Source organism: Diplotaxodon limnothrissa, linkage group LG4, assembly GCF_057381915.1.
Source record: "Diplotaxodon limnothrissa isolate DT_005_m linkage group LG4, D_limnothrissa_male_GT1.1, whole genome shotgun sequence".
In the NCBI taxonomy this organism is placed as follows: Eukaryota; Metazoa; Chordata; class Actinopteri; order Cichliformes; family Cichlidae; genus Diplotaxodon; species Diplotaxodon limnothrissa.
The window spans coordinates 13,896,649-13,911,769 of NC_140599.1; the positions used below are offsets into that span (position 1 = coordinate 13,896,649).

At 42.4% G+C, this 15,121-nt stretch overlaps 1 protein-coding gene across 1 annotated transcript in view; it reads right to left on the bottom strand.

Annotated features, from left to right (window-relative positions):
• Positions 1-13,648: 13,648 nt before the first annotated feature.
• The window catches only part of cacna1ha (calcium channel, voltage-dependent, T type, alpha 1H subunit a), a 140,285-nt gene continuing 138,812 nt past the window's right edge, over positions 13,649-15,121 (bottom strand). Inside the window, exon 37 of the mRNA XM_085351499.1 lies at positions 13,649-15,031. Coding sequence (XP_085207625.1) covers positions 13,649-15,031 — 1,383 coding nt within the window. The remainder of the gene's footprint in view (positions 15,032-15,121) is intronic.

Here is a 15,121-nt window from a genome sequence, read left to right on the forward strand (position 1 = left end):
GTGGTGGTCATTCAGTGCTGCAGGTTAGACAGTCCAAGACTGATATGCTGCCCATCTGAGAGTTTGAAAACACACATGCAAAGATTTATTTTGTGTTACAGTCAAAGTTGGATGTTCATTTTTGTCCTTTAAAAATGTTTGTGTATTTAAAAGCACTAACATTTAAGGATGACTTGGATCGTCTCCTTTAAAGGGGAGACAAGTGTGTCCACGGATCTACGTCACTTTACCTGGATGATGACTCCTCCCCCCTCACTCAGAAACACTCCTAATATAACCAAGCAAATAAATAATATTGAAGATTTACTTACATCATTACAAAAACATCAAAAACATCTCCCTTTGATTCTATTTCTGCATTCCTGCTGAACATCAGGCAACAAATATCTCAATAAATCACAGTAAAATGTAAAGCACATGTTTTCTCTGCTTTGTCTAACCTCTGCAGAGCCTCTGTCAAGAAAAACACATCTGTAAGCATAAAACAAATATACATTTCATAACACGTCACTGGACAAACCTCGGTCAGCTGATTTCCTCTGTGCAGTGCAGACGAACATCAGTCAGCAAGTCAAGGTGGTGAGATGGACTGGTGTCCTTTGTGACTCTGCTGGTTCTTCTGAGGAAACACCACCGTCTCTCCACACCGTCACCATCTGTGAGCACAAACTGCTGCTCTGCTCTGCCAGCATGTAGGAAATCACATATCACACACACAGGGGTGAAGAAACATCAGAGCTCAACTTTGGATACTTTAGATCTTAACAGATCAAAGCAGCTCTTAGTTTCAACAATCAGTGAGCAGACAAACAATGATACCAAACTGATTCTGTATGAATACAATATGGTATTTTCAATACAGCTGTCAAATTAATTTATTAAAACTAATACAGATATATGTATATATATTTTTTTGATAAATTAGTTTGCTAAATTATAAGAATATATATTTTTATTTTTTTCATTTAACAATTGCAACTGAAAGAAATTCAATATTGAACAAAAATATATTGTCACATTCTGAGCATGCTCAGCACGCTGACAGACTTGAAGTTGCTACAGATTTTAAGAAGTGATAATTATAGGGAAGAAACTTCTCTTTTTCATCCGTTTAATCAAACATTTGATGCCTTAGATGTCTCAGTCCTGTAGCATTCTGCAACTACAACTAACCTGAGGCTTGGATTTGGCTGCAGGTGCCCCTGTACATCCTTCTCAGCAGCACACATGTGGGTACCATTTAATCCCACTTCTTCCTGAGCTTTGCTTCATCACAAGACCAAAGGTGGCATCCCGTGTCAGTCTTATCATCATCCAGAAGAAACATTTGAAGAAACATCATGGAGAAGAAACATTTACGCGCCTCCTGGTTTTGTTTTCTGATCCTGCGAAAAGACTGAGGACAACAAAGCCCAGAGAACACGAGATACACAACATCCAACATTCAGACTCAACAGCCTCCATAAATGAAGAGCACCAGGTTGGTTCAGTTATAGTAGATATGAGCATACTTCACATTACTGGGTATGAATAATAATGAGGAGGCAAACTTTGAAGATGCAGAGCATGATGTCCCATCATCAGACTGTAAACAAACATCCACCAGGCTTCTTTGTTGCCAAAATTGATGATTCTCCCATCAGGGATCAGTAGAGTGTATTAACCTGTGGTATAAGCAGCAGTCACTGAAATATTACTGTTTCAGATAAGAAATCTAGCACATAAAAGCCAGGGTGGGAGGGATCTCTGCAAACTGACTTACCTCTGCAAGTGTGAAGCTCAACAAAATCTGACTCTTCAGTCACAGACAAACAAAAACTCCAGCTGGGAGATAGAAAACGCTGTCTGGGTCTTGCTGGATGTTGCTGGTCAGAGTCCACACATTAGCAGAGTGCTTCTTGGTCCCACTGACCCATGTGGACAGTGACTGTGGAGAACTGTTCTGGAAAACAGAGAAGAGAATTAAAATAACAAAAAGCCAAACAGGATTTCCACAAAGACTCTCTTGGAATCAGCAATCAAAAAAATCACTGGTTCATATTTCAATTAAATATGAACAGGTTCCTTAAATGTACGCAGTTCAGACCTGATTTAATTAATTTCCTTCACACAGCACATTCGTCCAGGCTGACAGGTAAACATAGAATTAATCTCAGGTAACATGACTCATAGTAGAGATTCAGTAAGAAAGATTGCAGGCTCTAATATTATTACCACACAATCCAAGGACACACCCACAGCTCAGATTTGTAGAACTATTTAAACAAATGTCTTCTGAATATTCAATTCATGTTCACAGTGGGAGGGGGGCTGTGTCGTGGAATTTTTTAAATAAAGTCTGCAACACAGAAAGAGCTGTGATCAAGCTATTTATTACTGCACCAACACACATCAAACATCACAGTTCAGCCATGTCAGCGCTGCCACAGAGGTCGTGCTCCTGCTCCTTTATGCATTCCAAGGAAGAGGGAGGAAGTTAAACTGATCCTACCACACTTCACGTGTCTCGCTATGAAACCTAACGGATCAATGGTTAAGCTGTTTTGTGCCCTTGGCCTTATCAGCACCTGTAAAGGGAGTTGTTTTCTCAAACTGCTGACGCTGAAGTAAGTTCATCTAGTTTTAGAAACTTTCACTGAACAGTAACAGTGTCACAACTAAGCACATGCATAAGCACTTAAATACTTTAAATGAGAATAACAGAACATTTCTATTACAGAGGCTAGAGCCTGTCCCAGTAGTCATAGGTAGAGCACACCTGGACAGGTCACCAGTCTGTCAGAGGACTAACACAGAGACAGACATCAGAGTAACAAATCTATTTAAAATTAATGTAAGTTTGCTGCAGCTGTATGTATGAACATGTGTTTCTGTGCTCACAGTCCACCTCTCAGGAACCTGCAGTTCACTTTTAGTCTACTTTAAACAGACCTCACAAAAGGCTGATGTGGCTGGATCAGTAGTCTGATTTAAGTACGATACCTTTGGCCAGGGATTCATCTGTTGCATCGCTTCACTGCAGTCTTGGGTATTTTCCCCACACCTGAATAAAAAATACTGATATATACAAATAACAGCTTCAGCTGATGCAGCCTGACTCAATCCTAAATGTTCAGCACACAGAGACACAGAGGTGCCGTTTAAAGTTTAGTGTTAACCTGAGTCACTGATCATTTGCAGTATTACAGAGTCTGGCAGTCTTTGCATGATGTCCACGTCACTGTAAGTTTCTAGCTGACTCTCAGGTGTGACAGGTGTGCCAGCAGGAAAGAGTAATAATAACCTGCATCCTGAGGTTTGTCATGCAGGATTAAAGGAGCCAGGCTTTGTTCACACAGCTAGGATTGTATTTTACACTGACCCTGGGTCAGTATAAGTATCATACAGTTTAAACGAAGCACTGAAACTTGCACATATTTATTATAGATGCACTGAAGCTAATCGAGATATTTGCTGTCAGTCTGTGGCTGCGATTAATCACTTTACTGAAAACTTTATTAACTAGTAACTTCATCAGTCATGACAGAAGCTAATATTTCTGTGCTAACATCGTTTAAACAGGAACAGCTTTACTCCAATATAGGCTAACGTTTACACCGTAACTTTAAGCTAGCACCATAAAGACGGTAAAACACGTAATAACATCTACAAATGCATCTTACAGCTGTTATATTAGCACTCGGTGTATTACTAACATAACCACATTAACATTACTGACACTCGCTGACTTTTAATAGTCATTCTATAAATGCTGTCCGTTTAAATGGTCTTACCTGTAAACACTGCATATCCACCGGATTCCAGCCAGAGTGGATTCTGGAGTCTTCCACGCTCCTGTTAGTGATCCTCCATCTGGATGGATGAGAACAACCTTCTGAACAATCTAGCAGGAGATGGCCCATATCTATGGGACTGGTTTGTGCTAATAACGCCCATTGTATGGACTGATAACAGCCGAAGCGGGTGAATAAAGTCACCCAGTAGCTAGCTGTGCCATTACCCAGCATACATCACTCCCTCCGTAAATGCAATAAACCATACAAAAGTATTGTTCTACCTGTTTTTCAAGTAGTTGTTTACATTATATAATTTATTGTGTTCTGTATACGTCACTACAATGTGATTTGGAAAATGTCTAAATATACCGACAAAAGGCACTTCCGCGGACCCTTCACGTCAATTCCCGACGCGAGAGGGGTACCCTGTGCGTCCATAAGTGCAGCAGAGGGAGCCTGACCATGCGTCACACGTTTGACGAGTTGGGAGTGAGAACGTGTTGATTTTCCACCCTGATTTACAAATAAATTCTTTACAAATCCTACCATGTGAATTCATGGATTTTTTTTTTCACATTCTGTCTCTCACAGTTGAAGTGTACCTCTGGTGCAAATTACTGACCTCTGTCATCATTTTAAGTGGGGGAACTTGCACAATCGGTGGCTGACTAAATACTTTTTTGCCCCACTGTACATCTGGGGCCACAGAAGTAATTGGAACACCTGAATTCAATGATTTGGATGGGTGAGTGAATACTTTTGGCAATATATTGTATTACTGAAGTAGGGCTGAACGATATATCGCATTTGCGATAATATCGCGACATGATCAAGTGCAATTTTCTAACCGCAAAGGCTGCGATTATACTGCGATTATATTATACAATTCATGGGCTGCATCCTCCTGAGGCCGCATTTGTAGACCGATTACGTCACAGCGACGCGCCGAAGGCTGTCCAAATTACTACCATATCCCAGAATTCATAGCGCGGCCCAGCCAAACTCCAGTTTCCAGCAATGGCGGCCGCTACTAAGTTTTAAAATTACTCATACTAATCTTTCTGGGTCACAAAATAAACTTTTAACATATTTTCAGGCGAGAAAGTAGTTGTGTAAACATCAAATATCTGCTCGGTTTATCAAGATATCCCATATTTGCAAAAGTGCTTCGACGTTTTCAGAGGCGTCTGCTACCCACCAGCTCGACAGCTAGCCGGGAGCTCGAGGGTTACTGATGCGGCCGAGAACGGCACAACTCCCGGCACATCATTTTCAGATCACCGCGGAGTTTCGCTGCTCGGGTTAAACGTAATATATAAGTCACTTAGACAACCTAAAAATGTTATTGTTGGGCTTTTTTCAGTGTTTTGTTTGTTCGTGAGTAAATCGGTTTGGCTGAGATTAAAGTTATTAGATTAGATAAAATAAAACTTTATTAATCCCCCGGGTGGGTTCCTCCTTGGTTTTCACACAGCTGACTAAACGTCAAACAGAAAACTTATTAAACAGAAGTATGAGACAGTCGAGAATTTACACCAGTGTCTGGTTATATTTTAGATAGCAAGAAGCAGACGGCCGAGTTTATTAAACTCCACCGAGACAGCGGTGACGCTAATCAGAACTAGCCTTCTGATTAGCTAATCAGAAGGCTAGACCGTCCAATTTCACGCCTTTAAACTTTAAAGGCGTGTTTGTGTGTGTGTTTATACAATTGCTATTATGTTTGCACTTTATGTGTAATGTTACTGACTGCAGAGATCAGTAAGATGTGTGTATTTTTTATTTATTAGTTTTATTTATTTAATATTATTTTTTAATTGAATGACTGTCTAGTAGTTCACAGATGTCGAAAAACTGAGTGTGGTAAAGCCACTGATTTTTTTTATGTATATTTCTGCAATCTGCACATTGTACTGACTTTCATTTTAATGTTTACACCAGGGTTCCTTGTCAGCACTTTATGCTCAGATGTTTGTAAGCTAAAAATAAACTATTGTGTATGTTCAAATATACTGTTGTGATTGAAGAAGTTAAATAAAAATGTCAGTCATCAATTCATGCATCACCTCATGTCATCATAACAGAGGTCTGTCTTCCAGGAAAGAACAGTTTAAAATTAATGTAATATAGTATTGGCCATACTATATGATGTATTGCTTGTCTTTGTTTAATAATACAGAAGACAAATACCTTAAAAAATAATCGCATATCGCATTGCAATCGCAATATTGGGGCAAAAAATCGCAATTAGATTATTTTCCATAATCGTTCAGCCCTATACTGAAGGAGTTGTTATTGCTTCGTTACACCACAGAAGGGTGTAAAAGGGTCCCCTAAAACGAGCAGGTCTAGTAGGGGTAAACAGACCAGTCCACCTAGCAAAAGTCTAGAGACTGTGTAAAAACGTGTATATCTGCATGTAAGCAGGTACAAAACAGTAAAAAAAATTGACCCTGGCATATAGTGTATTTATTGGTAGCTGTGTTTATTTGTCATGAAGCTAAGTGTCAGCAGCTAAAGCTAGCATGTAGAGACCTCATTGTACTTTGCACATGTACCTCACTGTAATCACAGCGATATCTCTCTGTGTGTGTGTGTGTGTGTGTGTACATATATATTACCCTCATTCAACCCACCAGCAATATCAGCAAGTTTCTTACTGCAACTGGATGCCACATTTCTTTTGTGCATATATTACTCGTGTTTCAACAGACAGAAGTTGTCATCTCACCACCTGACAAATCTGCTTCACACCGAAAATAAGCAGATGCTGAAGGAGGGGACTTTTTGAAGAGTGGTACAACCAAGCCTCTTTTGCTGAACAACCAAATGTAGATATCCAATTAAAAGCAGATAGCGGATGTTTCATGGCGCTGTGAAGATAGAAACCTGCCTGGCTGACAGCAGACTAGTGCCAGGTGACTGACTTGTTTGAAGAGCAGGTAAGTGCAGGGACATATGGAGACAGATGCGAGAGTATCTGCAAGGCTGCCTTTTAAAACATGCTTCAAAGAGACCATAAGCCAGAAGGAGAGATGCGTCTTTAAATGGTCGCAGGCAAAGGGAGTCTTTGAATGCAGCTTAAACTGGCTAATTTCAATCGTGGAGATGCAGAGCTGCATCCAAACCCAGAATCTGTCTGTTAACACATCAAAAGGCAGAGCTGGCTGAAACGAACAAAAAAAAAAGCCCAGAGCTGATTTTATTAGAAACAGGCAATAAATTAAAATTGAGTCTTTCAGAGCTACATAAAGGTTTACATAAATAATCAAAATAAATATAACTGGCACTCTAAAAGACAAGCTGTTAGCAGGTGCTGCTGTTTGCGGCTTGGAAGGCGGGGCGGGAGGCTTTTGATTTTCTTTTTTTCTGTGAATCTGTCATCCTGACCTTTACTTCTTACAAAAACACATTACACACAAACACACACGTAAAGACACATACACACACTGTAATATGTGCACACACTCTTGCAGCTTTAGAGGTTATCCTCACATTTTCCCACTGACAGCTTATGTTCAGCAGCACCATCTAGTGGTGTCTCGAAGGTTTACAAAGGGAAAATGTTGCAGCAAAACTATGTGAGAGGAATGGTTAACTATATCAGGCTGCCAAATCTCTTCAGAATCAGAGCATTTGAACTCAAAGACATCACAATGTTGACAGATTGGATACATTTTCCTGCAGTTTTTGGTCTCGGTAATGCTCTCTTAACCAAGAAACACTCCTTTAATATTTTTATCAAAAGCAAAGGGGGGCAAATAGTGTCCAAAATAATCAACATCAGTTCAACAATTTAAGTTGAACATTTAATCTGCAAGTATTTTATCGGCTCCTTGCCATTTCCGTCGGCTCTCTTCAAGCGCTTGCAAAAACTTCCAGAAAGCTTGATGTCAGATGAATGTGGGAGAAAGTGCATTAAGGTCAGCACTCCTTGGTCATATTTAAATGAGATCTTGCAAAGCTTGGAGGTGAGATTGGGCTCATTAGTCTGCAGCATTATGCACAAAGATCAGCATGTCTTGGAAGAATGGATTGCTGTTTCCCTTTTGATCAGATTGCAGTGTTTCGGGTGCAGATGTCCAACTCCACAGACGGAGAAGCACACTTTACTATTCCGACCATGTCTCATTGTAGTCCTGATAGATTGTCTGCACACTATCATTTGTTCTTCTGTTTGTCGCCTAATAAGGACAGCTGCAAACCCTCTGCTAGTGCCATGCATCATAAACTAGGATTCACTGGTACTTATGGACTTGTTAAGTCAGAAGAAGACCGATCCCTGAAGGCCCCATCTTGTAACTCACAGGATTCAAATAATCCGATGCCAGGGTCCCGAGACACCCCCACAGGTCTTGTGGCCGTGCTCCGAAGGGTGAGAGCTGCACTGCCAACAAATTATTAGGGAGGCAGTTTTAATGTTTTGGTTCATCCTTGTATGAAGAGCCTCCGATTCCTCATTTTACAATCAAACAGTGCCATCTAGTGGTTGTGATACTTTGTTACAGAGCATCATGGAGAACTTAGAATATGTCACTCAAGTTAAGTAAGGTTTTAATCACAGTCTGTGAAACAGTAATAGATTGTACTTTCTACACAGCAACCACACTGTGGTGTGTAACAACAGGATCAATATGTGTTTATTAAAAGATTTGCCTCTGCTGGCTGCCAGTGCTCAAGTAGAGGTCAAGTTTCTTCCTGCAGAGGGAAAAATAATAGAGTAAAGGAGTGTGTCCATAAAAGAATTATTGAGTATTAAAAGAAACTTAAAAAGAGCAACAACAGGAAAAAAGCATGCATTGTCTTGAAACACTGTTTCATTGGTGTTAGCCTGGCAGCATAATTTGTAAATTTGCACATTTGTATAGGATTTGTTAAAGCAATAATAAGATGGAATAGCTTGTTTTTACACCAGTAGTCACTGGGTTAAAACTTTTGACCAAATAAGTGCACCGCTTTGGTTTTTCACCTTTATAATTATGTTCTGAAGCTGCTCCTTACACAAAAAAAGAATGTAAGTTGTCAGAAATCACAGAAAAGAAGGTTTTGCTGTGTGGAGCGAGTGGCTCAGCAGATCCAAGGAACAACAGGTGTTGTGTTTTGCCACTGGTGGATTTTGTCTTGCTGAACATCACTAAGTCACAGTCTTCACAAATGTGACCTTAATACTTAATATTTCCCTTCAAGATTCTTTCATTCTATATCTAACACAACAGTTACCCTTTACAGTAGTGTGCAAAAGTCTTGAGCCATCCATATTTTTTAAAATATTTTGCTAGAAAATTTTTTGCTTTTCCACTCATTTTAAGGTACAAGGACTGGACTTAAAATGAGTGGAAAAGCAGCCAATGTCCAAAGAAAAACTTTGCAAGATCTCCAGAAAGGCAGAGAATTATAGTAGTCAAGACCACTTATAAAAAAAAAAGAAAGATAAAATATCTGTCTGCCTTGCAAGTCTGGCTCCTTCTGATATGAGGGGAAGCTCAAGATTTCACAATACTGTATATTGTCCATCCATCCAGAGATTAGATGAGAAATACTTTCTTTATCCCATATTATAATAATATCTGGTAGATGCCTCTCAGCGTAATAGATGTATTGTATTGTAGAGGCTGATAGCCTCTTTTATGAAAGACTTCTTAATCCTTATCAACTTCAGAGTGCATCCCAGCTGTGATTGGGAAAGAAGCCTAAGAGAAATGCCACCTTAAAAAAAGTAGCTGGCATGTTCTTATTTGCATTATTTTAGGTTAAAGCTTTAATCTTTTCAAATCCCCACTCTAACCACACACACACACACACACACACACATACACACACTGATAAATGTAACATGAGCTAAAACTTGTGTCTGGATTATTTATTGGTCCGGCTCTCATGCCCACACACAGTAGGAATTATTTATTAAAGGGCAAATAAGCACAATGAACAGAAGAAAAAACCCAAAACAAACAAAACTGTCAGGAACTTTTTAAAAATGCAGTTTTTTAATTGACAGGAAAACATCCTTCAGGACAATGGTTGGTCATCGCACATTAATTATCAACGATACAACAGAGTCCAACTGCGTGTCGAGCCTTTAAACACCATCCCGTCCCCTCCCGTTTTCCCCGTTTGAGGAGTAATGGCAAGGGGGCGGGGCTTATTATTGCAGACACATTGACTCTCCTCTGACAGACAGTACACATGCACCTCCTCCCCTTCTTGTAAGGCTTGAGGGGGGGTTTGGGGTGGGGGTGCTTGGGTCAGTCGGTGAAGGGTTGTAAGGGAAGGAAGGAAAGAGAAAACAAGGCTTCTGATTCATCAAAGTCAAGTTCTATCACAGTTTGAACCTTCTGCTGCTCTCTAGGTTCAGCCGTGTGAGGAGCGCGATCGCCTTCACCGGACCAGCTCGATATTAGTCAAGAAAATGAACCACTACGCTGATCAGTCCTTTACAGAGCATCAGGGCTGAGGCTACTCCTACATAAAATATACATCAGATAAATATTTTCACCATCACCAGTGTTCTACTATGTTTAGATTACCTGGAGGAGAAGTGGAAAAAAAAAGTTCATGTCAACATTAAATAATGTTGGTTCTTAAGAAAACAGAACCAACCAGGTTTCCATTTCTCTATATAAAACTGTATAAAGAGGAGCTCTGTTCTCACACTGTAAATAACCACCCAGTACTGCATTGGACAATAAAGAATAGGGTCGTCTAATCAGTATTTTATCATATACCAATTATTAAGAGCCCAGTGCAATTAGGTAGTCGATCTACAAATGGAAACATCTGAAAATGCAAATATCAAAATCTCGAAAACATCCAGATGATTCTTTCCCAAAAGTTATTTTCTTCTTCTTCTTCTGCGTCTTCTTTTTAAACCAAAACATGCAATAGTCAAAACTGTTTCCTCAAAAACAGGATTTAAATACTCAGATCCAAAGATCTGCAAAATCGTAAGAACAATTATACAGTCACTCTACCGAACCGTGTCGATTAATACGGCGATACCGTTTAGAGAAGAGGGTTTTCTACGGAGAACCTAAAACCTCCCGTTGCTGACGGTGTTGTGCAGGAAGAGGACAGGAAACGAGACGAAGCAGCGTGTTCAAGCACTCAAAAATGATTTTTTTTTAAAAAAGGATTTGAAGCAGGTGAATAACTAACTGTGGCCGTCTGCGACGTCATTTAGTGAGCTTTGTGCTCCTGTGTGTCAGAGCTCAACGAGGACTGGCACCAAAAGACCTATAGGAGCTTTACATTCTGCCTTTGCAAGATGGGAACATTTACTCGGGGATTGTTGGTGTGTGTGTGTGTGTGTGTCCCTTCCACCTGATTACACAGTTGCCAACTGTAGCTTTAAGGAGACCCTGTGTTTAACGGTGTCTAAAGGTGTTTAACACCAAACCTGTCTGTCTACACACGTGCTGCTCGGTAAAGGGGAAAGCCAAAGAGAATGTAGAAGGAGATTTATTAATTGATTTCATTCCTGGCTCTGTGTTTACAAAAGTTTTTGCAGACTTTCAAAGTAATTTATGCATCTGATGAATGTAAAAAAGAAAAAAAAAATCACCTCTTTTTTAATTATTTAGTACCCTTTGAGACAGACTGGGGGCAAATTTGCAGCAATTGTCTGATCAGCTGTTTCACAAATCTATCATAAATACTTGTTTGGTTGATTTTCTTTCCTTTTCATCTGCACAAACACGAAGAACGGAGCCTTACGTGTTTACAGATACGATATGGGAGCACTTTGGTTTTCACTCAGATTACTGAGGATTTGTGCATGTTGTGCGCTGACCCTCCCCCCCTCAAGAAATAAAAATAAAATAAAGACACCCTCCAAGCCAGCTGCCTTGGAAAAGGGTATCTGTACCAATGAAGCTTACAGGGATGCTTCAAGTGTGAGTGTGTGTATATGTGTGCCAAACCACACCGTGCACATAACAGAATCAATTACGTATTGTGCTCTGCCAGGACAGAAGGAAGAAAACGTTCAGCTCCTCGATGAAGCTCCTGGACGCATGGCCCACGTGACATGTGGCAAACCGGTGCGTCAGTAAACCGATGTGTCTGAAGTTGCGAGGTGCCGGTCAGTGAGGACAGAAACAAAAAGCAGAATGATAAATGGCTTGTCGAGTCCTCGGCAGAGGTGCGGATCCCTCTTCTGTTTACAGTAACCCCATCAGTGGGTGGGCCTGAGCTTTTGGAGAAATCTACAGTACCTAACGTCGCTTCCAGCCACACCCACACCAGCACAGCCACACTCAGGGTACGAGTACTTATAGAAGCACGAACACCAGACAGAGTGAGAGAGCTATTCTCAATCGTCATATAAAAAAATGGGTTTATAGCATGTATTAGCAGTTCTACAGTATGAATACAAGAGTGTGGCTGTTTTTATGTAATGTGGATGATAACTATATTTTCCACAAGTATATATTATTATTGCACTCTGGCTACACATATTTAGTAAGTTAGTTAGTTTGGTTGTCTTTAGATGTACAGAAACACAGGTGTCGAAGCTGATCCAGCTTGAAAACAGCACTAGAGGAGAGGCTCAGTGAAGCCATGATTCATTTCATTTCAATGAATCAAAGCAAATAAAAAATCTATTTTTTTCCCTGCCCTGAAATTTCTGGATTTTAAACTCCCCGCAGGGATGTGGCCCATAATAACGGCCAAATTTGAATGTGGAGCTAGGGCGCGTGAACTAATTAGCACATCTTAGTCAAATATATACTCACATTGCTCTTTCTATAAATGCTTCGCATCACTGAGCCCATACTCTTAAGACTGATACCTATTTAGACACCGGTTACATAGAAATCTGAGACAAAACTACAGAAACACATCACACACACACAAACACACACCCTCCCCCCCCTTGTTCTCTTCGATCTCTTTTTCAAAATAGAAAAATAAAACCCGCTCTCCTCGGACCTCAGCTGGCAGGCTGAGAGGAGAGGGGCGCTCTCCTTCACGGCTTCCCTCGCTCTTTGAAAAGAGACATACATTCACAAGAGGACAACGGAGGAGAACAAACGAAACGAGCAAAGTTGAAATTCAAATTTTGTGTGCAAAAAACATTTTTAGATCTCTATAAAAATATGTGCATATGGATAGAGCTATTTTTACCTCACCAAATACAGTATTTTCCTTTATTTACACTGCACAGATACACAGAGAAACACACGCACTACAGCTCTGCCCTGCTCCTCCTCTCTGTCGTTTACAGGCGTAAGAACTACATGGCCGACTTCCACAACAACAGATTTGACAGTAATCGCACGTAAGAGAACTCAGACGCTCGCACACGCACACACGCACACATACAGAGTTCTGCTCTGATCAATGTGATCCGAGGAGCAGAGGAGGGGCAAGCAGAACTTCTGTAGAAAACCTGAAGTTGCATATCCCACAATTCCCCCCCTTACGCTCGCATTTCACAAACCTCTTCCCGTTAAAAGGTCAGAGGTTGTCAGCCAGACGCTGCTTCCTGATTGGCTCGCGCAGGTGAGGACAGTGTGTGAAAAAAAACTTTGGCTACGGAGTTAGGTGGCTTTAGTCCTGGTGTGTTATCTGCATTAGTCCCCGACACACCGCGTACAGTGAGCACTGTTTGCCTGATACAGCCTCCAGCTGTGGATCTGCTGTCCTTCCAGCTGGGTTTAAAACAAATGGATCCATTGTCTCTTATTCAAGTCTGTACCAGCTTCTCTCTGGAAAGAGTAATCAATGTCTGTTCATTATTCATCTTAACAAAAAAACAACTGAAAAGAAACACCTCTTATTCCCATCTCTGCTGAGGTTAGCCGAGGCGCCGCTGCTCCAGCCTCAGAGATTTAAAACCAGATTCACCTCCAGAATCAAACAACTGGTGTTTATTGGGCGGTCCTCCGATTCTTTGCACTGAATCCTGCGCCGCTTCCCAGTCTGCCGTCGAAAGGGGAAGAGCAGGTGGCCGTGTCGGTGTCTGATATGCCAGCTGATAGGCCGCTCATGTATCTGGACTGCGGTTGGTCGAAGGTGAACTGAGGGAGGGGGATGTGCCCCGCAGCAGGGGAGACAGGGCGTGTCTGTGAGAAAGGCATTGGGACAAGAGGGGTGTGAGGCTGGATAAAGACGTTCGGGCTGATGGGGATGTGTGGGTGTGTAGGCGTGTAGGCGTGGGGAGGGGTGTGTGTCTGAGTGCGTGTTGGGGTAGACGGTCGCGAGTGAGCCAGTGCCCAAGTGGGCGAGTTTGCTCGCAGAGGAACATGGACAGGCGTTAGCGATCTGTGCATTGGAGATTGCGTGTTTGCATCTGATGACGCGTCTTGGGCGTTTGTATTTGACTGCATGTGTGGCGTCAAGTCGTAGGAGGGTGTCCTGCGTCTCAGCATCGTGCTGCAATCAGATAATTTGGGGGGCGAGGCGGTTTCAGCGTGCTCCCTCTCTGAGGGTGGGTGAATGGATATACATGGAGGACTCATCTTCTTCTTTCTGTGGTTGCTCCTGACAGACTGCACCCTCACAGGACCGCCTTTCTCCAGCCAGTAGGCCTCCTCTGTGAAGTGTTCGTTAGAGCTGGTTGTTCCAGCCCTTGGGAGGCAAACCTCGATGGAGTGACGCCGCTGGTCGTCGGCGTATCCGGCATTCAGTGATGGCGGCTTGTCCAGGAAGCCCTGGTTGTCGATGCTGAAGCCTTTCCTGAAGTCCCGGTCCTTCAGTCCGGCTCCAAGCAGGCTCAGTGCGCTCCTCGACGAGGATGGTGGCAGCGGAGGAGGAGGAGGAGAAAAGGTGGAGGAGTAGGAGTCGAGGGCAGACGGCAAGGTGTACGGGGAGAGGGAGTGGCTGCGGCCCACTTTAACCCTGCTCTCCGTCCCACCTCCCTCCCCGTCCCACCACCTGTGGCCAGCAGAGCTGGTGATGTGATACACCTCCTCGTCGGCCGGGTCACAGAGGGAGATGGCGGAGGGCGGCCTTGGTCTCCGGAGGCTGGCAGGCCTCAAGGGGGCGCGGGGTGAGGGAGGTGGAGGGAGAAGCAGCGAAGGGGAGGACGGTGGCGGAGGAAGAGAAGAAGGGGAAGACAGCAGAGGAGGAAGAGGAGAAGGACGATAGCGAGGGAAGGCGGAGGGGGAGGAGGGAGAAGCAGGCAGGGGTGATGACAAGGAGGATGGATGAGGAGGTAGCTGTGAAGGGGACAGGGGGGGCAGATGGACTGAGCTGGTCCTCTCCTGTTGCTCAAAACCCTGAGACTCCACAGAATCAACTTTAACCGCCACCTGCAACAGAAAAGCAGAACGCATGGGTATAAGAAGCTGCTGAAATGTGTGTATGTGTGTGTGTGTGTATAAGCGTGAAACGGGGTCTCT